The sequence below is a fragment of the Megascapheus bottae genome, chromosome 25, assembly GCF_031878675.1.
Source record: "Megascapheus bottae isolate mThoBot1 chromosome 25, mThoBot2.hap1, whole genome shotgun sequence".
Taxonomy (NCBI): domain Eukaryota; kingdom Metazoa; phylum Chordata; class Mammalia; order Rodentia; family Geomyidae; genus Megascapheus; species Megascapheus bottae.
In genome coordinates, this window is record NC_143533.1 from 22,973,225 (window position 1) to 22,996,313 (window position 23,089).

General features: G+C 44.1%; 2 protein-coding genes across 5 annotated transcripts in view; both read right to left on the bottom strand.

Moving 5' to 3' along the window:
- Positions 1-134: 134 nt before the first annotated feature.
- Rad51 (RAD51 recombinase) lies at positions 135-14,438 on the bottom strand. 4 transcript variants are annotated; one of them, XM_090318600.1, is made up of 10 exons: positions 14,271-14,438; positions 11,012-11,100; positions 9,874-10,011; positions 8,418-8,535; positions 7,612-7,703; positions 5,654-5,748; positions 3,108-3,221; positions 1,655-1,784; positions 1,335-1,456; positions 135-572 (listed from the first exon to the last, which is right to left on the bottom strand). In XM_090318600.1, exons 2-10 carry the CDS (start codon positions 11,096-11,098, stop codon positions 449-451), a joined length of 1,020 nt encoding a protein of 339 aa, XP_090174726.1. In that variant the 5' UTR covers positions 11,099-11,100; positions 14,271-14,438; the 3' UTR covers positions 135-448. The 4 variants fall into 4 exon arrangements, with proteins under 4 accessions (XP_090174726.1, XP_090174725.1, XP_090174724.1 ...); XM_090318599.1 differs by lacking the exon at positions 14,271-14,438 and adding an exon at positions 13,556-13,576; XM_090318598.1 differs by lacking the exon at positions 14,271-14,438 and adding an exon at positions 12,700-13,404.
- A 4,529-nt stretch (positions 14,439-18,967) lies between these two features.
- The window catches only part of Knl1 (kinetochore scaffold 1), a 29,413-nt gene continuing 25,291 nt past the window's right edge, over positions 18,968-23,089 (bottom strand). Inside the window, exons 14-17 of the mRNA XM_090318603.1 lie at positions 22,896-22,964; positions 21,328-21,437; positions 20,545-20,663; positions 18,968-19,099 (exon numbers count right to left, since the gene is read on the bottom strand). Of these exons, the coding sequence (XP_090174729.1) occupies positions 18,973-19,099; positions 20,545-20,663; positions 21,328-21,437; positions 22,896-22,964 (425 nt within the window). The 3' untranslated portion in view covers positions 18,968-18,972. The remainder of the gene's footprint in view (positions 19,100-20,544; positions 20,664-21,327; positions 21,438-22,895; positions 22,965-23,089) is intronic.

The following is a 23,089-nucleotide window of genomic DNA, read 5'->3' on the forward strand; positions in this document are numbered from 1 at the left end:
CAGATCTATCTCACCCTCCAAAAAACATTTTCAACATTCCCAAAATACACACGCAAACTAAACACCTGACCTGTAAATGTTGCTTCTGACTGGCAGTTAACACGTTACTGAAACATGTGAGGAGACCCATTACCTTGGTTTTAGAGCCCTAGGAAGGCATTTTATTTTACCATTATTTGGAAGTCAGCATAGAGCTAGCTCTCCTCAGCTTTGGTTATGGAAAAATAAGAACGTGCACTATGTCAAGGTAAGTAATCCCAAAGGAATGACACTCAGGTCGCGCACTAACCTGTCTGTTTACACCACTGCGGATACAATCAATAGCTGTGTTCCTGAAAGCCAAGTGTTGAGAGTCCAGCAGGAGGAGGTCTGAGGAGAACTCCACCGGGGGGTCACCTTTCTCCCAGGCTACAGTACTTAAGTGAGTCATGAAAAATAAAGTGGCGATTCAGTCTTTAGCATCTCCTACCCCATCTGCATTGATGGCAAACATAGCTTCAGCTTCAGGTAGACAGGGAGAGTCGTAGATTTTGCAGATTCTGGTTTCCCCTCTTCCTTTCCGCAGGTACAATCTAACACAAAGACCAAAGCATCCGTTATTAAGTAGTTCCATTCCTGTGGGATGACAGCACTTAAGTGTACATCTAATGTAGAAGTGCAGAAACCCCCTCCTGGAATGCTTATCAACTTTTTTTGGGGGGGGGCTGGGGCTTGAACTTGGGGCCTGGGCACGTACCTTGAGCTTCTTTCTTTGCTCAAGGATAGCACTCTACCACTTGAGCCACTTTTGGCTTTTTTCTGTTAACCTGGTACTGAGGATTTGAAGCCGCAGCTTCATACATGCTGGGCAGGCACCCCACCATTAAGCCACAGTCCTAGCCCAGGAGCATTCTTTCCTGAGAACCGCTAGCTGGGATCAACTGTGTCACTATGTCCATTCACCCAGCTATCCTGTGCTTACCCTGAAGGTTGGACTCTAAGCTGAGGTTTTTTGCCTATGCTTGGCTTCCACTTCGTTGATAAAAATATCTCAAGGAGGATGGGCGTGGTGGCTCATGCCTACAATCCTAGCTACTCAAGAGGTTGAGACCTGAGGGTCACAGTTCAAAGCCAGTCCAGGCACTAAAAAGTCTGAGAATCTTGTCTTTAACGAATCACCAGAAAATCTGAAGTGGCCCCATGGCTCAAGGCTTAAGGCAGTAGCCTTGAGCTGAGAGCTTAGGGACAGCGCCTGCCAGCTTCACTTATCTCCGTATACCATGTATAACCAGTGCATGAAGCCTCAAGTCTTCTCCTAGGGAGGGAAGGGTTTCGGGCTGCTGGGATCCCCCCACCTGGTCGTTGACGCATGGGCGATGATGTTTCCTCCGATAGGTTTCTTGGGATCCGCGGCAAACATGGCTGCTCCGTCCACTTGGGCTACCACCTGGTTGGTGATTACCACTGCCACACCAAACTGTTGAAGGAGAGAGGCTGTCAGTTCTGTGGCCACAGCCACTTCCCAAACCTTAATGCAGTCACCTCTTCACCCACATGCAACACCTACGTCTCTCCTCCCTTTTCTAAACTCTCTCATGTCCCAAACACTTACCAAGACCTCTGGAACCTGCGGCCACTGAAAACAGGTGATCTTTACCCCTTCCCTGCAGCTTACCTCATCAGCAAGTCGTAGAAGCATCCTCAGAAACCTGGCCAGGTGCATCTGCCTGGCTGAGAGCTCTCCTCGACCTGAGTAGTCTGTTCTATACAGGGCGGTGGCACTGTCTACAATAAGCAATGCATACCTACAGACAACAAGAATTCTCTGAGACCAATTTCTTGCTGTATTCCATCAGATTCTGCTCTTTCCTCACTACCCTAAAATTTTGCACAGTTTTACTTGAATGTAGATGTTTTATTACTAGCAACCCAGGAAGTGGGAGCTGAAGATCACACTTCAAAGGCTGGGCATAAAAGTCCAAGACACTCCTATTTCAAAAAAAAAAGCCAGATGTGAAGCTTTGGCTCAAGTGGTAGAGTGCTAGCCTTCAGCTAAAAAGGTCAGAGACGGCACTCGGGCTTTTCAGTTCAAGACCCACAAATGGTACCAAAAGTAAAAAAAAAAAAAAAAAAAAAATGTTGCATTCTCTTGTGAGGCACTATTTTTGTTACAGACCTGACCTCAGGTTTCATAGAGAGGGTAGGAAATTGATCCAGCACAATGCTAGACCTCAGCCAGCTTGTCCTGGCATGGCCCACATGCTGGAGCTTCAACTCCCAGTCGCACTTGGCTGTGTGGCTGGTGATGCCTTTTTTTTTTTTTGGGGGGGGGGGGGGGATCCTGGGGCTTGAACTAAGGGCCTAGACACTGTCCTTAAGCTTCTTTTGCTCAAGGCTAGCACTCTACCACTTGAGCCATAGCACTACTTTCAGCTTTTTCTGTGTATGAGGTACCGTGGATTGAACCTGAATCTTTGTGCATGCTAGGCTGGCACAATACCACTAGGCCGGCCACCCTTGGTGACAGCTAATTAGAGATAAGGGTTTACATGCAGCCAGGTGCCAGTGGCTCAAGCTTATAATCCTAGCAGGAGACAAATCTCAGCATCACCATTTAAAGGCAGCCCAGTTTATTGGAAGTAAGTTTCTCCTATTTCCAATAAATGACTCAAAAAAAGCCTGAAATGACACAGTGGCTCAAGAAGTACAGTACCAGCCTTGAGTACAGAGGCTCAGGCAGGGACAGAGTCCAGGTCCTGAGTTCAAGACCCAGGGCCAGCCAAAAAGATGTCTTGAAGAGGCCGGGAGTTTAGCCTAGTGGTTAAAGTACTTGCCTAGCATGCATGAAGACCTGGGTTCAATTCCTTGGTACCATATACATAGAAAAAAGCTGGAAGTGGTGCTGAGGCTCAAGTGGTAGAGTTCTAGCCTTGAGAAAGTCCGAGGACAGTGCTCAGGCCCTGAGCTCAAGACCAGGACTGGCCAAAAAAAAAAAAAAATGTCTTGAAGATTTTCCTGGCCTGGATCTAAAAAGTCATCCTGAGATCTCTGCCTCCTCAACAGCTAGAATTACAAAGACAACTCACTGAAAGAACTCAATTATTTTGTGACTTCTACTAAGTACCTACCGAGATTCTACCATCATGGCGGATGCTTGATAAAGCAGCTGCGTCTGGTGGTCTGTGTTGAATGCTCGAGCATATGCTACGTTATCCAGGACATCACTGCCAGAGAGACCGTATCTAGGAGAGAGCAGAGAGAGCTTGTGTTGGGATGGGTGTGAGGAAGCAGAGAGGCTAAGGCCATAAACACACCGCCTTCTCCATTATGAAGTTTAGGCAAACTACCCATGGAAAGGTGACAGGAGCAATTACTTGGACATATACCTACCTGATACAAGCAGGAAGTGAATTTAGGTTTTAGTGATTCTTGAACTAGAGTGAGACCTTTCTAATGAGAAGGGAGGAAGCAGTGCTGTGGCTCGAGTAGCAGAGTGCTAGTCTTGAGCTGAAGCGCTCAGGGACAAGGCCCAGAGTTCAAGTCCCAAAACCACCACCAACAAAATTTAATTCAATAAAAAATATAAATGCTGGGCCGGGAGTTTGGCCTTGTGGTAGAGTGCTTGCCTGGCAGGCAAGAAGACCCATTCCTCGGTACCACATACATGGAAAAAGCCAGAAATGGCGCTGTGGCTCAGGTGGTAGATAGAGCTCTAGCCTTGAGAAAGTCCAAGGACAGTGCTCAGGCCCTGAGCTCAAGCCCAGGACTGTAAAAAAAAAAAAAAAAAAAAAAAATTGTCATTATAAAAAAAAAATTGTCATTGTAAAAAAAAATTTTTAAAAAGAGGAGGGGGAAAGGTATCTTCTCTATTTCACTTCATTGCTTGGCTAAAGTGGGGAGGATCTGGGCAAAGCAGTGCACGCTCCACTGTTAGCTATGATGCTGGTCACACATTTCCCAGACACAAGGACCATAAGCACAGTGAGAGAATGCTCCCAGCGCTGTCACCGACACTGGTATTTATTTCACATATTTAGTGACTCTGGTGTTAGAGACGCATATTTACAACCTTCTAATGTGTGCTCCTGGAACTGGGGCTTGAATTCAGGGCCCTGATCCTGGCTGACACTTCACCACCTGAGATTTTTGCTAGTCAATTGGAGGTAACAGACAAGGATTTGTTTGCCAAGGCTGGCTTCAAATCTCTACTCCCAGGTGTCAAGTTTTCTGAGTAGTTGGGAATTATAGGCATGAACTACATTTTTTTTTTTTTTTACAGTCCTGGGCTTGAACTCGGGGCCTGAGCACTGTCCTTGGACTTTCTCAAGGCTAGAGCTCTACCACTTGAGCCTCAGCACCACTTCTGGCTTTTTCTATGTATGTGGTACCAAAGATTCGAATCTGGGTCTTCGAGCAAGCACTCTATCATTAGGCCAAACTCCAGGCCTGCTGACCTACATTCTTTTCTTACTTTTCAGCTATTTGTCTCTGATGTTTTTCCAGAAGATAACAGAGTTAGATCTTGATTTGTATCCAGTCTGATCAGATCTTTCTTGCTAGACTAGGTGCTGGTATATCCTACCTGTAAGCCTCAGAATTTAAGGTTCTTTAAAACCAACCTGGGGAAGCAGCACGGCGACTCAAAGTGGTAAAGCACTAGCCCTGAGAGAAGAAGCTCAGTATAGCTCCCAGGCTGAGTTCAGGCCCCAGGACCAACAACAAAAACCAACTTGGTCAGTCAAATCCTTGATAACGCCTGTTAACGAGCACTAAGCTGGAAGTATAACTGTGACAAAAGTAATAAAAGGTAAGCTGTGAGCTAAAAAGTGCAACGAGAAGCCTCATGTTCAAGCTCCAACACTGGCACCCCCAAAAAAGTCTTCACTAAAGAAAGGTCATTCTTGAAGTCAGGAGTGTGGCCTAGTGGTACAGAGGGCTTGTCTAGCATGCACAAAGATCTGGATTTGATCTCTCAGTACCATTACATAGAAAAGCCAGAAGTAGTGCTGTGGTTCAAGTGGCAGAGTGCTAGCTTTTAGGAAAAACCCCAAAATCTCAAGGACAGTGCTCAGGCAGAGTTCAAGCCTCAGGACTAGCAAAAAAAAAAAAAGGGTTTCTTCTTATTTATTTTAGGGTTGGTCGTGGGGTTTGGAGTCTGGGCCCGGGAATTGTCCCTGAGCTCTTCAGCTCAGGGCTACCACTCTACACCTTGAGCTACAGGGCCACTTCCAGTTTTCTAGTGTTAAGAGATAGGAGTCGCACGCGTTTTTGTTTTTGTTTTTGTTTTTTTGCCAGTCCTGGGCTTGAGCACTGTCCTTGGACTTTCTCAAGGCTCTACCACGTGAGCCATAGCACCACTCCTGGCTTTTTTATGTATGTGGTACTGAGGAATCAAACCCAGGCCTTCATGCATGCTAGGCAAGCACTCTACCACTAGACCAAACTCCCGGTCCACACACACACTTTTATAGTGCCTGGGCTGGCTTTGAACATGACAGATCTTGGCCTCTGGAGTAGCTAGGATTACAGGTATGAGCCATGGGCGCCTAGCTAAGGTAATTCTTTCGAATCACTAACTTTTTGATGTGGAATAACTCATAAGATTTTATAGCCAAACTAACCTTGGGGACTACTACAGTGATGAGTGAAGGGATTTCTCATCTCAGTAACCTACCTCTCAGCCACTGCTAGCAGCCTTTCTGGCCTAAAGGTACCTTCTGTGTCAATATACATGGCCTTTCCTTCACCTCCACCTCGGTCAATGGGAAGCTAGAGAGAAAAGCAAAGAGTAGAGACAGTCATTTCTGACGGTCCTCCTAATGAGCCTGTAATTCCTCCCACTCCAATAGAAAGAGAAAAAGCACATTTTAAAGGTGACCAGCAGAGGATGAAGAGGCATTCTGCTAGAAATACACCTCAGTAGCAGACATGAAGCACCCCATGTATCATCATATCAACAGCTGGCTTGGCAAAATGTACCGCTCAGCAGTCCCATTCAAAGATCAACACAAAAATCAACCAAATGGGGCCGGGATTGCGGCCTAGTGGTAGAGTGCTTGCCTAGCATGCACGAAGGCCTGGGTTCAATTCCTCGGTACCACATGCATAGAAAAAAAAAAAAAAAGCTGGAAGTGGTGCTGAGGCTCAAGTGGTAGAGCTCTAGTCTTGAGAAAGTCCAAGGACAGTGCTCAGGCCCTGAGCTCAAGCCCAGGACTGGCAAAAAAAAAAGAGTGCAAGTATTTGGAAGCCCATTTAATACTTTAGGTTTAATGTAACAGGATGTGCTAATCCAATGCATAATTAACTTTAGCATGTTTAAACTAAATATATACTTATTTATTAAGCAACACATTCCTTGGGGCTCTTCAACAGTGTATGAGATATAGAAGTGATGAAAAGGAAAACATCATATCTTCTTTTTACTCAGTCCTGGGGCTTTAACTTGGGGCCCGGGCACTAACCCTGAGCTTTTGTGCTCAAGGTTTGCATGCTCCTATGTTGAGTCACAGCTCCACTTGACCTTTCGTAGTTAATTGGAGCTATAGGCTACCTACACAGGCTAGCTTGGTACAATGCTAGGATCCCAGTTTCCCAAGTAGCTAGGACTGCAGGGCTGAGCCACTGGTGCTCTTTCTTTCTTCCCTCTCCCTCTCTCCTACCCCCCTGTTCTGGGACTTGAACTCTGGGCCTGGGTGCTGTCCCTGAGCACTTCAGCTCAAGGCTACCACCCTACCCCCCTTGAGCTGCAGTGCCACTTCCAGTTTTCTGGTAGTTAATTGGAGCTAAGAGTCTCACGGACTTTTGTGCCTGAGCTGCCTTGGCTTTGAACCTCGATCCTCAGATCTCAGTCTGATCACGCCTATAATCATCCGGCTTCTTAAAAAGTAAAACAATTTTGGGCCTGGAGTTTGGCGTAGTGGCAGAGTGCTTGCCTAGCACGCATGAAGACCCGGGTTCGATTCCTTGGTACCACATACTTAGAAAAAGCCAAAAGTGGTGCCGAGGCTCAAGTGGTGGAGTTCTAGCCTTGAGAAAAATCCAAGGACAGTGCTCTGGCCCAGGACTGGCAAAAAAAAAAAAAAAGTAAAACAATTTCGACTTGCCATCATTGTTTTTTGTTTTTTCATCCCTCAAGGCCAGAGCTCTACCACTACGGCTACAGCACCACTCCCAGCCCTTTCCATGTATGTGGCACCAAGGAATCGAACCCAGGTATTCGTGCATGCTAGGCAAGCACTCTACCACCAGGCCACATTCCTGGCCCTACTTCTGCCTTTCTCCTAGCTACTCAGGAGGCTGAATATGAGGATCACAGTTCATAGCCAGCCAGGCACTGAAGATCTGTGAGACCCCAATTAGTGACTAGAAAAGGGGAAGTGGGCCTGTGGCACTAAGGAGACACATGGTCCATCTAAGAATAACCTTACCACACCCAAGTGCCTGAGCTGGATTATTTATACATAACCGTCACCAGTGAGGCATACAAGAAGTAAACCAACAAGGAACGTCAGGTTCAAGTCTGAGAAGGCCTAGGACGCTTTCTTGTAACTAGCTATAGGAATCATAATGCTATCCCGACAGGTACTTGTCAATAGCAGGAGTCAGTGCACCCCTGCTAGAGACCCTACTCACCTGACAAGTGACAGCCAGCGTGTGACAGATCTGGGTCTTCCCAGTTCGGAACTCTCCAAACATCTCTGTAATAGATCCAGTCTCGATTCCACCTAAAAGAAAAATAAGCACTATTTAGTATCTCCAAACATCTCTGTAATAGATCCAGTCTAGATTCCACCTAAAAGGAAAATAAGCACTTTTTAGTATATTTAGAAACTATAAAATCATAGCAATGTTCTTGAGACTTATCAGAAAGGAATTTTACATAATTTAGAAATTCTGTTTTCAAGGAATACCAATTTGTTAAAAAAATCATGAATTATATGTTTATAGAAACATATGAAGACATGTGTTAGATTCCCTGGAACCACATACATAGAAAAAGCTAGAAGAGGTGCTGTGGCTCAAGTAGTAGAGCTCTAGCCTTGACAAAGACCAAGGACAGTGCTTAGGCCCTGAGGTCAGTCCTCAGGACTGGCAACGACAACAAGAAAAAAGTGGAACGCTCCCTACAATTAAAAGTCTTGAATTAGTTTATACTACATAATGAATACCATTCAAAGATGGAAAGCTTTGGGCTGGGAGTACAGCTCTGAGCTTAGGTGTAGAGGCCCTGGATTTATTCACCAGAAATACACATAATTACACTTTTCTAACCAGTCACGACATTGTTAGCCTCGCCATACAGTAGGCTATAACATCAAGTCCCTGCCACGGTCTTCCTTCTTACACCTTCACCACATGAAACTCCTACACAAACACTGTTCCATGCCTGCGTGCTTTGCTACGTAGAGTCTGTAAGACAGGGTAGGGGATTCCCATACCTTGAAGTAGTTTGTCAAGCTCTTTGGAGCCAGTAGTAATCTGGATGATTTCAGACCGCCTTTGGTGGAATTCAGTTGCAGTGGTAAAACCCATTGGGACTAATTTAGCTGCCTCAGCCTAGGTAAAAAATAAGAAATGTTATCCTCTTCCACTGTGGTGGTGTTCTAGTAAGCTAGCACAAACCACATGGAAATTACTATGCAGCGTCCTTTAAAGACTCAAGTTAGACCTGCCCCATGACCCACCACACCAGGGCATTTACTGAGTCCAAAGCAGAATAAATGAATATGCAAAAAAGGCCCCTGCATTTCCATGTTTTCTGCAGCACTGTTCATAGTAGCCAAGTGATGGCCCCACCATCAACAAATGAGAGGATAATGACATTCACTATGGACTTCTACTCAGCACACATTAATTGAATTGGTCTCAAGGAAAACAGATCTCATTAAGATCTCAACTGAGTGACAAGCCAAACTCCCACAACAGACATCATGTTTTCATGCACGGGGAAGCTAGGCGCAACATTCATGGACACAAATGTAAGAACCCCAGCATACATAAATATATATACAAATAAGCATAGAACAGAAATCCAACTAAAAGACTACTTACGAGATAAGTGAAAGGGAAAAGGAAAAATTGAGGGTGATTTATATTGAAGTAGCTGAGAGTATATGAGGACAGAACAATGAAACCTGCTTTTATTAGGAAGGAGAGTGGGGAAGGGAAGAAGTGAGAAGTCTGACTCGGATACTTTCTATACATATGTAGATGTGTAGAAATGTCACTGTGAAATCCCGCCTTGAAGAACTAATGTATGCTAATAAAAAATAATGTGTTGCATAATCTTATTCCTAAGTGCTTGGAACCAGAATTGATTCAGATTTAATTTTTTTTTTTCAGATTTCAAAATATGTGCAGGGACTTTATACATTTTTTTTTTTTTTTGGGTCAGTCCTGGGGCTTGAACTCAGGGCCTGGGCACCATCCTTGAATTTTCTCAAGGCTATCGCTCTACCACCTGAGCCACAGCATCATTTCCAGTTTTTTCTTAATATGTAGTACCACGGAATCAAACCCAGGGTTTTGTGCATGCTAGACAAGCACTCTACTACTAGGCCACATTGCTGGCCCTCTTGCTTAGCTTTTACAGTAAGGATTAGACTTTGAAGCCAGGCTGGGCAGAAAAACTGCAAGTCTTTTTTTCCCAATTAACCAGAAAAATACAGAAATGGAGTTGTAGTTCAAGTCATTTAGTATCAGCCTTGAGTGAAAAAGCCAAAAAGTACGCAAGGCTCAGAGTCCAAGCTCTAGTACTAGTAAATACAAAACTAAGAATGACTTCTAGAAAGAAAGTAAAGATGACAGGAAAGTGAAGAATGGAATCAAGTACCTACCTTCCATCATTCTGGATGACTGCCATTAACTCTTCCTAGGTCACCACTCAGTACTCACCAGAATCTTATCAGCTTTGGCTTCACTGATCCCCTTAATATTTATTAGCTCTTTCTTAGGTGCATAGGCCACAGCCTCTACAGTATGGAATCCAGCTTCTTCCAGTTTCTTCACATCATTGGCATTTATGCCACATTGCTAGAAGAAAAGCATACATATCTTATATAGATTCTTCGCAGAGGATTTGAAGGATTATGTGCTAAAGCTCTGAGAAGTGTGTTCACATGAGGCATTAAATATCATATTATCAATCTGTTCATTATTAAAAACTTTTTTGTGGGGGTAGTGGGGAGACTGTCCTGCAGCATGAGCTCAGGGTCTGAGCACCGTCCTTGGACTTTCTCAAGGCCAGCACTCTAACACTTGAGCACCACTTCCAGCTTCTTCTCAGGATTCAGTATCATCAAGGAATTGAACCCAGGGCTTTATGCATGGTAGGCAAGCACTCTACTTTCATACTAGGAGTCCTAAAGCTACTATAAACCAGTGTTTTATCCAACCCTCTCCACATCCAGCACAAAGAGAATGTTATTTTTTTACTATGCTGTGTAGTTAAGACTGCTCTACAGCTGAGAGAATCAAAATCTTAGTATACCAATACCTCCCCATTCCTTTTAAAATGAAGACTAGATGGCTCTTGCTCTAACAGTTGATATTAATAGTAAGGTCTGGTGATACACAACTACTTGTGATGCTGAAGAAGGCCACACATTTGATAAGAAAAAGCTAATCTCCAGGCTGGGAGTTTGGCCTAGTGGTACAGCACTTGCTTTGCATGCACGAAGACCCAGGTTCAATTCCTCAGAAAAGGAACTTAGGTACAGAGACCTACGCCCAGAATTGTCATAAATAAATAAATAGCCAGAAGTGGAGACGTGGCTCAAATGATAGAGTGTGAGCCTAGAGTTCAAGCCACAATACCAGCATTCACATTAAAAAAAAAAAAAAAAAAAGAGTACAAGAGAACTAGTTAAACATAGTTAGCAATGACCCTACACCATTGCACAGGAGCCATGATAACTTCTTTATGCCAAAATTTCAGCTTTAGTAAACCCATAGTTTAAGGTTAATAATCCCTTTAAGACAAAAGAACGTAGTACGTACAGTATAATTTAAAAATTAGCAACTAAAAACATACCTCCAACCGTGAAACAGGCTGTGGTCCAAAGCTTTCTTCTTCCACTGAAGTATCTGCATTTGCTTCAAGCTGCATCTGCATAGCCATTACTGAAAAATACAGAGATACTGTGGGGATGATCACAGAGCAGCACACACCTCTGCAACAAGCTCTGAAAAGCTGAGACTGCCCACCCAACGTGTGAGCTTCCTATCAAAGCCTTATACCAAGCACGGAATGAAAATAGTTGTAAAATAAAATTACGATAGGGACGGGTGTCTGTGGCTCACTACTCAGAAGCCTGAGATAGGAGGAGTGTAGTTCAACGCCAGCCAGGGCACAAAAAGTCCCTGAGGCTCTTATCTCCAATTAACCACCAGAAAAACAGAAGTGGTGCTGTGGCTCCAGGGGATGGACCATAGCCTTGAGCTAAAGATCTCGGGGACAACACCCAGGCCCAGAGTTCAAGTCCCTGAGCTGGGGGGGAAAAAAAATTTAGGGGGGCCAGGAGTTTGGCCTACTGGTAGAGTGCTTGCCTAGCATGCAGAAAGACCCGGGTACCACATACACAGAAAAAAGCCAGAAGTAGTGCTGAGACTCAAGTGGTAGAGCTCTAGCCTTGAGAAAGTCCAAGGACAGTGCTCGGGCCCTGAGCTCAAGCCCAGGACTGGCAAAAAAAAAAAAAGGCAAAAGCAGAACTTGCCCAGGCAAAACGCTGCGTTCTACTGCAAGCATTCAAAAGGATAAATAAATAAATAAAGTGTATACTGAACATTACAAACATCTTTCCCAGAGTATAGTGGAACAGCTATTAAATTCAAATTAGCATATCAAGTGTTATAAGTAACCAAGATACACATTCAAGTATTTGGGACAATGCTGATAAGTTATGTGCAAAAACCTTATCATTTGTAAAGGGATGCACATCCTCAGATTTGGGTACTGGTGACAGCAGTGTAGAGTGGGGAGCCTGGGAACAAAGTCTCAAAAGTACATCATAAACTTTTGGTTTCACCACTGACTACCCACAGTAGCAGAAAGAAAAATAAATAAATAAAATCAATAAGTAAATACTAGGAAGCAGCATTTTTTTTTGCGGGGGTGGGGGGAAGTCACGGGGACACACAGAGAGAGAAAAAGGGTAAGCAAATGTAGCCATTACATGTACATTATATAGAAATTGAACTATGCAAATTGAGGGTAGGGACAGGAGAGGAGAATGAGGGAAGGATGAAAGGGTTCAAAGCCGGCCCAGGCACTAAAGACGTGAGACTCTTATCTCCAATTAACAACTAGAAAAGTGGAAGTGGCTCTGTAGCTCAAGGGGTAGGATGGTAGCCTTGAGCTGAAGGTCTCAGGGACAGTGCCCATGACCCTCCAAAAAAAAAAAAAAAAAGAGTAATCAACTTATGATTAAAAGGTCTATCTAAAGCACTACAAATTAATATACTCAGGCATAGCTGTTATTTTTGTGGAATGGTCTATCAAGCATTGAGCAAAGATCTCATTTACTCCTGGAATTCCAGTGAAGCAATGAAGTTATTGTGGGTGATTTCCACTTTTCAGCTTTTAATGCATGTTTTACAGGTCCAAACTACAGCTTACAGCTGGGCAGCAGTGTCTAATGCCTGTAATCTTAGCTACTTAGGAGACAGATCTGAGTATAATGGTTTGAAGCCAGCTAAGCCAGGAAAGTATGAGAGACTCACCTTCAAGCATGGACAGAAAAGTCCAGGAGACAGGCCGGGAGTTTGACCAAGGGGTAGAGTACTCGCCTGGCATGAACAAAAGGGCTGGGTTCAATTCCTCAGTCCTACATACATACAGAGTTTAAGGGCCAGGTCTAAAAAAAAAAGCAGGGCAATACTGGAGTTTATTTTGTGCTGTCCTGGATTCTGAGTTTAGTGAGTGGTTGCTGAACGTAGGTGCTCAGGCTAATACTCTACCATTTGTACCATAGCTCCACTTTTGGAATTTTTGGTAATTAACTGGCGATAAATCTCATGGACTTCCTGCCCAAGCTGGCTTTAGACTGTCATCCCTAGATCTCAGCCTCCTGAGTAGCTGGGATTACAAGTGTAGCTTCTGGTAACCTGGCTGTTTTTGTGTGTGTGTGCGTGTGTCGCAGTCCTAGGGATTGAACTCAAGGCCTGAGCACTGTCCTTGGGCTTTGTCAAGGCTAGTGCTCTACCCCTTGAGCCACAGCACCAATTCTGGCCTTTTCTGTGTATGTAGAACTGTGGAATGAAACCCAGGGCTTCGTGCATGCTGGGGAAAGCACTCTTATCACTAGGCCACAATCCTGGACCCTGATTTTATTTCTGAAGCTGGAATCTAGGCCCTTAAAAATGCTAAGCAGTTGCTCAACCCCTAGGTAAAGTTTAAATTCACAAGTTCCAACCAAAACCAAACAACACAAACCATCATTAGTAAAAGAGAGGAGTTGTGGCTCAAAATACGGAACACCTGGCCTAGCAGGTGCAAAGCCTTGACTTCAAATTCCAGTACCAAGTTTAAAAAAAGAAAAAAGCCAATATTACCAGCATGAAAAATCAAATCACATACACAGCTGTAGGCAGATCATCAGAATACACATACGAGCAACTTCTAATAGGTAATGGGTAAAAGACAACCGAAAAATGGCTGAGTTTTTAAAAACAGGTTCTTCACGACATCAATAACGGAAAATCTGAACTAAACCGAGATATCCCCAGAATAACCCGAAGAGCTGAAATGAAAAAGAAAAGCAGAGCGCTGGCAGCGACGTGGGACGAAGTACTCAACAACTCCGCCGAAACCGACACGAGGCCCAAACCCAGCCGCGCCGGGGGACGCGGCGTCCGCGCCGGGCTGGGGTGCAGCCAGTTCCGGCTGCTGACATGGGGGAACCCCGGCCGAGCTCTGCGTGCTGACCGCCTCTGCGCTGCCTCCCCGCGCAGTGACCGCCACGCACGTCCTCCCGCACGGTCCCCGCGCGGCTCCTGCCCCGCTCGCGCCTCGCCAGCGGGCGTTCCGGGCCGGGCCCCGCGGCTGACCGACCCTCCTGCCCACTGGCCTCTTCCCGACCCGTTACGAGAACCGCTTCCACGGCGCAGGGCCGGCCGGGGCCCCCGGGCGGCCACGAACGCTGGGGGCGGGGCGGGGCGGTTGGGCGCGGCGGGCAGCTGGCGGCTCCGCCGTCCCCGCGCTGCCGGCTGGGGCAGGGGGGACCCGGAAGGCGGCTCAGCGCCTGGCTCCGGCTCGGGCTCACGGCGGACGCGGCCCCGCCCGCACCACTCACCTGGGCTGGCGGCGCGCCGCGCGCCCCGACGTCGGTCCGCGGGCCCCGGACGCGCCCCACGAGCTCCGGTCTCCGGCGTGGGCCCGCTCCACAGGTGATTCTCGCGACGCGGCTCCCAACGACGCCTCCTGGAACTCCAGCTCTGCTCAGGCGTACGCTTCCCGCCTCAGCGCGCGACTTTCGGAAATCCCGCCACACTCGGGCGCCCCGCGCCTGCGCCGGCGCGACGTCGCCACGCCCTCCTCAGACCCGCCTTCTAGCCACTTCCGCTCTTCCCCTCCCACTGAGGACTCAGGAGAAATAGGCAGAGGACTACAAGTCCCAGGAGGACCTGCGGTTGTCCCGGGACTACATTTCCCAGAGTGGAGCGCTGCCAGCGCCCGGCCCGCCCGTGGTCCGGTGGACCGGCGTTCCATCCCGGCTGGGGTGGCGCCGTGGCGGACTGCGCCGGGCGCGATTCCAGCGCGGAAGAGCACAACACACGCCGCATGTGCCCCTCCGACCTTGCTCTCTTCACAGAGGCTCCTGTCTCATTCTGTTTTTGGTAACTCTGGCCTGGCGCGGTGCCTGCCACCCTCCCTGGAGCCCGCCCACTCCCGTGTTCCACCGGGTGCCTGGAGAGAAGGGCGCAGGTCCTTTCGGGCCCCGAGTAGCTAGGGGGGCCGGCGCGAGCCTCGGTGCCCGGGTGATAATGATAATACGATACAAATACTTTCTAGGGGCTGGGAGTGTGGCCGGGATGAAGCCCCGGGCTTGACTTCTCAGCGCCACCTAAGCAGAAAGGGCCGAGGAGGCGCTGTGGCTCAAGGGGTGGGTGGACCTTGAGTGTAAGCCCCAGGACTGGCAAAAATTAAATAAATAGACATTACTTATAAAAGATTTCAAGTAATAAATTTTACTAATGCAAAAGATACTTTTCTTCAATCCACAAAAAAGCATACAAAAATTTATGAAAATATCAAACACTTTGAACAAAAGAAAACACAAATACCTACACAAACATTACAATTAAATACTCCAAACCCAAGAGAACAGAGACAGTTACATTAGAAGCCAAATCATTCTTTGGGCACTTTATTATAGTTATTAAAACCTATAATTTTTAGATCTAAAGATAAATCCAATAAGTACGCTAACTTAAGTTTCATGGAAAATAGACTATACTGACAACTTTTAAAAATGTTTATGGAATGGCTGGGAGTTTGGCCTAGTGCTTGCCTAGCATGCACAAAGACCTGAGTTGAATTCCTTGATACCACATACATAGAAAAAAGCTGGAAATGGTGCTGTGACTCAAGTAGTAAAGCTCTAGCCTTGAGAAAGCCCAAGGACAGTGCTCAGGCCCTGAGCTCAAGCCCCAGGAATGGGGAGGGGGGGAAAGTTTATGGAGTTTACATTTTAAGGGACATCATCTCGGTTGTGATTTTTATGTTAAGTGAGTTTTGAAAGCAGATATAATTTGATCTTTTGATACATAGCTGAAAAGTAAAACCAGTAAGGGGGGGAAGTCAACATTCATGGAACTAATAGAACTTGCACCTGATCCTAAATAAAAAGCAAAAATTTAAGACAAATTAGCCTAAAATGTGACTTTATTTCGGTTTAGGAATTAAATATAAAACAAAGGAAGATTGTCATGATTAAAATTTGACTAAGGCTGGGTAAAAGTTCTTTCATGTTTGTCTACCTCAGCAATAATACTGCTTACAGATATACTTGGTTTTATGTGAGATGCAGCATCAGGAACCAATCCATCAGTAATGTCTGTTTTTTATTATTGTCAGAATCCAGTGTTCGAGTATGATAATGTTTGGGATGTCATTATTTAAAAAAAAAAAGAATCTTGTTATAAAGCATTCTTTAGAAAAATGCAATATGCCCATGCAGAAGACCTATTATTTGTTATATGACAGACACAAAAACATTAACATATTTACATGTATGTAGTAGGCCAATATCAGTAAGCTTCCCCTGGAAAAACTGTTAAGCCGGGCACGGTGGCTCACACCTGAAATCCTAGCTACTTAGGAGGCTGAGATCTGAGGATGATGGTTCAAAGCCAGCCTAGGCATAAAGACAGTGAGACTCTTATCTCCAATTAACCACTAGAAAATAGGAAGTAGTGCTGTAACTCAAGGGGTAAGGTGGTAACCTTGAGCTGAAGAGCTCAGGTACAAATGCCCAGGGCCAAGAGTTCAAGTTCCACAACTGACAAAAAAAACGAAAGAAAAAGAAAAAAAGTATACATTAATTTACACTACAGATCAAAAAGCAAGGCCCTCAAGGAAAGCTGATTATTATTGCTTTCTCGTAACAATGGCCTCAAATATAGAAAAAAGAATAGTAGTTCGTAGACAAGATTCTCATTTTTGTTGCCCTGGTCATGAATTCAGTGGTCCTCCCTCTCCAGGCTGCTCATGACCAGTATGCTGCCACTAGAGGTAAATGCCAGACAAGTTTCAACTCCAGAAATATCTGTTGGCTACCTATAACTCCTATTGGTAAGTCTGTGGAAAGGGCTCCTCTCTTTGTCAATGATAATATCTCTGAAAAAGAGAACACCACATTAGTTAAGAGACGCTTTCTCTATGTGTCATACTCTGTAACTTTAGGTAGAAAAATAAGCAAGCTGATAGCAAGCTATTTGAGGCTACAGATATAAAAAACAATACAATTAACTATAACATCATCTGGAAGAATTTTACTACTCTTCTATAACATAAAGATAAATTGTCAAAGTAACACAGCCCAAGGCATAATATCATTATGTTCTTTGCTGTCTTGTTTGCTTGGTCTCACTATGTAATGTAGACTGGCCTCAAACTCTCTGTGTAGCACAGGTTGACCTCAAATTCATGATTCTCCTGTCTCAGCCACAAATTGCTGGGGTTACAGACGTGTGTGCCACCATAGCTGGCTAAGGATATTTTTTTCCAATTGTTCCAGGGGGCCTTGCGGGTCTAGCAGGAGAAGTGTCAGTCCTGAAGTAGATCTTGGTAAATTTGCTTGACCACATTCTTCAGGTAGTTGTCTTCTAATGGCACTTTAGACATAATGGTAGCAATTTCATCGTGTCTGGAAAGAATGTAGAGTTATTTAATGTTCTGGAGACTTAATGCTAGTCTGCCATTCAGTACTGCACATGTTCTTAGACACCATCTCTTAGTTTCCTAGGAAGCACAAATGACATTTCTAGAAATAAACAGACTGGAGCTGGCAGTTTAGCCTATTGGTAGAGTGCATGAAAATCAGAGTTCGATTCCTCAGTACCACATACATAGAGAAAAAGCCAGAAATGATGTTGAGGCTCAAGTGGTAGAGCTCTAGCCTTGAGAAAATCCAAGGATAGTGCTCAGGGCCTGAGCTCAACCCCAGGACTGGCAAAAAAAAAAAAAAGCCATCTGGATAAAGAGACACTCACCCAAGGACCCTGGGACCCTAGACTAGTGTCTCTTCTCTTCATGTGATAACACACTGGTTGAAATGGGGCTCTAAACAGTTCTATATATAATTGAAAGCTGCCTTGTAGCTACAAGTTGCCCTTTTTAGCTGTATGATTCTTTCAGTGGTTGTTGATGGATTTAAAGTAGGTACTTTTCAAACATCTCCTAGTCTGTCAGCAATGTATCTAAAATGTCACAACGCTGACAATAGCCAAGTAGGAAAGAGATATTTATAGGTCTGAGATAAGTACTGTGAATGCACTTTCAAAGTGCATATTGTTTTTTGTTTTGTTTTGTTTTTTTTCTTGTGGGTCACAGGGTTTGAACTTGGTCTGGGCACTATCTTTGTGCTCTTCAGCTCAAGGCTACTACCCTACCCTTGAGCCAAGCCCCACTTCCCATTTTCTAGAGGTTAACTGGAGATAAGAGTCTCAGGTCCTTTTGTGCCTGGCTGGCTTTGAACCTTGATCCTCAGATCTCAGCCCCCAAAGTAGCTAGACTTATAGGCATGAGCCACCACGTCCAGCTTCATATTCTGCTTTTAAGAACATAAAAAAAAAATAATTACACATGTTTGGAGCTAAGCTTATGTAGAGTTTCTTTCTCTTTTTTTTTCTTCATTTTAGGAAGATTCAAAAAGTGAAGCAAGCATAAAAAGCAGAGCAATGTTCACCAGTATCCACTGGAGATAGCAACTGAATTTTCAGGGGTGAGAAACCACCTGCTCATGACCTGAAAACTCATTTGGTACATGATGGGACCAATACATATTCTTCTTTTTTTTTTTTTTGCCAGTCCTGGGCTTGAGCTCAGGGCCTGAGCACTGTCCTTGGACTTTCTCAAGGCTAGAGCTCTACCACTCGAGTCTCAGCACCATTTCCAGCTTTTTTCTATATATGTGGTACTGAGGAATCGAACCCGGGTCTTTGTGCATGCTAGGTAAGCACTTTAACCACTAGGCCAAACTCCCAGCCCCTACATATTCTTCTTATCTTCAGCCTTTTCTGCTTATATTGATGTTTTTCATGGTCCGTGAGTGGTTATAAATATCCAAACAGCTCTGGGTGGAAAGAAAAAAAGTTTCCCTGACCCTGCAACACAACCAATTCTGCAAATTTAAAAAAAAAAAAAAAAAAAAAGAAAAGAAAAGAAAAAAGGTGGCACCTTAGATGTCACTCCCGATTTGCTGACCACTAAGTAATCTTCTACAGAAATAACAAAGCAGAGTGAGTAGCTGGGGGTCTTACACTAGTAGTTACTTACCCAATGTTTCCAAGGTAATTTTTAACAGTGAAAGGTAATGGCACCAATGGATAACAGGCTGAGACAGACAAAGTTAACTCAAACTTTGCAAATGCTGCAGAGCTGGAGAACAAAAGCTTCAATCTGCAAAGGGATAGCAGATAAAACAGGAGCTCACTTAGGTTTTTCACTGGCATTGAGAACTTAAGACACCCATCATCTCTTCTCCTTATCATATGGGACAAAGTATTCTACTGATGGAGTTTGTTGTTGTTTTATTTTATTTTTTTGTGGGTCCTGGGGGTTGAGCTTGGCCTGGGTACTGTCCCTAGGTTCTTCAGCTCAAGGCTACTGCCCTACCCCTGTGTCTAGGCATTGTCCCTGGGCTCTTCAGCTCACAGCTACTGCCCAACCCTTGAGCCAAACTCCACTTCCCGTTTTCTAGAGGTTAATTAGAGATAAGAGTCGCAGGTCCTTTGGTGCCTGGGCTGGCTTTGAACTTGCATCTTCAGATCTCAGCCTCCTGAGTAGCTAGGATTATAGGGGTAAGCCACGAAACCCAGCTTCTAATGGCTGAGTTTGTATTGTTTGTCAGAGTTCTTCAATAATTGCTTAGTATTATGAGCTGAACTGTATCCCCTCCAAATTTGTATGTGCTAACCCCTTACATTCCAGAATGTGACTTCTATGTGGAAACCAGGTCACTGAAAATTTAATTAAGATGAGGATAAAGCACAATGCCCTAAGTTCAATCCTCAGAACTGCCGTGCTGAGGCTCAAGTGGTAGAGCTCTAGCCTTGAGGAAGTCCAAGGACAGTGCTCAGGCCCTGAGCTCAAGCCCAGGACTGGCAAAAAATAAATAAATAAATAAAATAAATAAATGAAACGGGGGCCGGGTGTTTGGCCTAGTGGTTAAAGTGCTTACCTAGCATGTACGAAGACCCGGGTTCAATTCCTCAGTACCACATACATAGAAAAAAGCCAGAAGTGGTGCTGAGGCTCAAGTGGTAGAGCACTAGCCTTCAGAAAGTCCAAGGACAGTCAGTGCTCAGGCCCTGAGCTCAAGCCCAGGACTGGCAAAAATAAATAAATAAATAAATAAAATGGGGCCGGGAGTTTGGCCTAGTGGTAGAGTGCTTGCCTAGCATGCACGACGACCCGGGTTCAATTCCTCGGTACCACATACATAGAAAAAAGCCAGAAATGGTGCTGAGGCTCAAGTGGTAGAGCTCTAGCCTTGAGAAAGTCCAAGGACAGTGCTCAGGCCCTGAGCTCAAGCCCATGACTGGCAAAAAATAAATAAATAAAATAAAATAAAAAGTCAAAAAAGAAAGGTGAGGTTCTGTTGGAGTAGAGCTTCAACTGTTATGACTGGAGTCGTAAAAAGGAAACAGATATAAATAATGAAGGAATACCATGTGAACATCATATGCATTTGCAAGCCACTGTACCACCAGAAGAGAGAGGATTCTCTTTTTACCCCTTAGAAACCAACCTCACTGATACCCTTATCTCAAATTTCTTGCTTCCAGAACTGTGAAACAATAAATTTATTCTGTTTGAGCTGCTCAGGAAACTAATGTACTTACTCAGAATGTTTCATATCTATGTGCATTAAGTTGTAATTTGGTCCCCATCTCTTTAAAAATTCAATCTCCTCGCCAAGGAGTCGGCAATGGTTCACAACCAGTGAGAGTTCATGAAGCATCTAAGAAAGAATAGATCAAAACCATGATAAAATTATGAAAGCATTTCAATGTTTAATGGCCCTGTTACAACATTCAAAGTTTAAACAAGGGAATAGGGCCAAGAGCATACCCTAGTGGTAGAGTGCTTGCATAGCAAGCATAAAGCCCTGGGTTTGATTCCTCAGTACCAGACACAAAGAAAGCCAGAAGTAGTACTGTGGTTCAAATGGATGAGAGCCGGCATTGAGTAAAGCCCAAGGACAGTGCTCAGGCCCTAAATTCAAGCCCCGGGACTGGCATAAAACCAAAAAACAATTAAAAAGCTAATATATTTAGTATCTCAAGGATGTTATTCTATTATTTATTTATTTGTTATTATTATTTTTTGGTCCATTGTGGTACTTGAACTCTAGGCCTAGGCACTGTCCCTGAGCTCTTCAGCTCAAGGACTTTACCACTTCAGCCATACATGGTGAAACTTCTTGTTTTAAGAATCTCACAGACTTTCATGCCCAGGCTGGCTTTGAACTATACTCCTCAAAGCTTAGCCTCCTGAGTAGCTAGTATTATAGGCATAAACCACCAGTGCTTGGCTCAGGACATTATTTTATATGTAGAATTTTGGTTTCGCTTATAGGGAAAGATACTACTCAATATCCTTTAAATATACCTATCAGATTTTACCTTGGGTACCTCATGTTGGGTTGTGCATTTCTTCTTCCAGGATTCTTGTTCCTCAACATACTGAAAAATAAGACTATGAACTAAAAGGGAGGAAGTGGCAGCTTTTTCCTCTAGAGAAAGAAAGGAAAATCAAAAGCAGGGTATTATTATTTATATATCTTATATGAGGTAAGAATACTATGCTATATAAACGAGAAATGACTCTAAGTTCTTCTTATGCATAAATTCTTCTTATGTTTTATTTCCAAAAGTAATTAGAATATAGTAATTATAAGGCACTGCTTAAAAAACCTAAACATGCAGAACTGCATTTGGTTAAAAGCAAGGGTTTAAAAGTAATGTAAATTGGGGGGCCGGGAGTTTGCCCTAGTGGTTAAAGTGCTTGCCTAGCATCCAGGTTCGATTTCTCAGTATCACATACATAGAAAAAAGCCAGAAGTGGTGCTGAGGCTCAAGTGGTAGAGCGCTAGCCTTGAGAAAATCCAAGGACAGTGCTCAGGCCCTGAGCTCAAGCCCAGGACTGGCAAAAAAAAAAAAAATAATAATAATGTAATTGGGACTGGGAGTTTGGCCTAGTGGTAGAGTGCTTGCCTAGCATGAACAAAGACCCGGGTTCAATTCCTTGGTACCACATTCATAGAAAAAAGCTGGAGGCTCAAGTGGTAGAGCTCTAGCCTTGAGAAAGTCCAAGGACAGTGCTCAGGCCCTGAGCTCAAGCACAGAACTGGCCAAAAAAATAATAATAATAATAATAATAATAACGTAAGTCTGAATTCAAAATCTTGGCTTACATTACCATGAAACTGTCTCAAAGCAAAACAAATTTTTTGTTGTTGTTGCTGGTGATGGGGCTTGAACTTTGGGTCTTAGCGCTGTCCCTGTGCTCTTTAGCTTAAGGCTACTGCTCTACCATGTTGAGCCACAGCGCCCATTTTCTGGTAGTTAATTGGAGATAAGAGTCTCATGGACTTTAATGCCTTGGGATTGGCTGTGATTCTTAGATCTCAGCCTCCTAAGTAGCTAGGATTACAGTCATAATCCACTGGCACAGGGCTAAAACACTTAATTTTTTGAACCTGTATAGATGTAACTCATAAAGTAGAAAAAAAGACCTACCCCATAGCATTAATACAAACAGTACATATGCCATTAATACAAACAGTACATATAGACAAAAAAATAATAGTAATTTTCAAGCATGAAACCATACTATTAATCACTGCTTAGGATCAGGTAATCATTCTTAAAAGTAATTTCTTTAAAAAATCTACCGAATACAAGCCAGGCCAGAGGCCAAGATCTGAGGATCATTGTTCAAAGCCAGCATTTGACCCATTAAAAAAAAAAAAATCAACTGAAAAATATTTAGGACATCACCCAGGTCTTTTTTTTTTGGTTTTGTTGTCCTCGAGTTTGAACTCAGGGCTTAGGTAGTGAGGCAATTTTATGTATAAATCACATTTTACCATTTTTTTTTGTTTAGATTTAATTTCGTATGTGAAAAGAATTCTCCAAAAGTACTCATAAATAATTACAAATACTTAGAGGTGTGAATGTTTTGAAGTTACCATCTAACAGAGATTGCACATGGATGTCAGCAATCTTCCTGTTGGCCTTGTCCAGGAAAGGAATACCAGCTGAGAAGAAGCAGACAAGCACAGATACTCATGGTTAGTGTTCCTCAGTCTTTTAGACTTTTTTTTCCCCAGGTAGCAGGGTTTCTTCCTAAGCAGTTGAAGTTGTTTTTTTTTTGGCCAGTCCT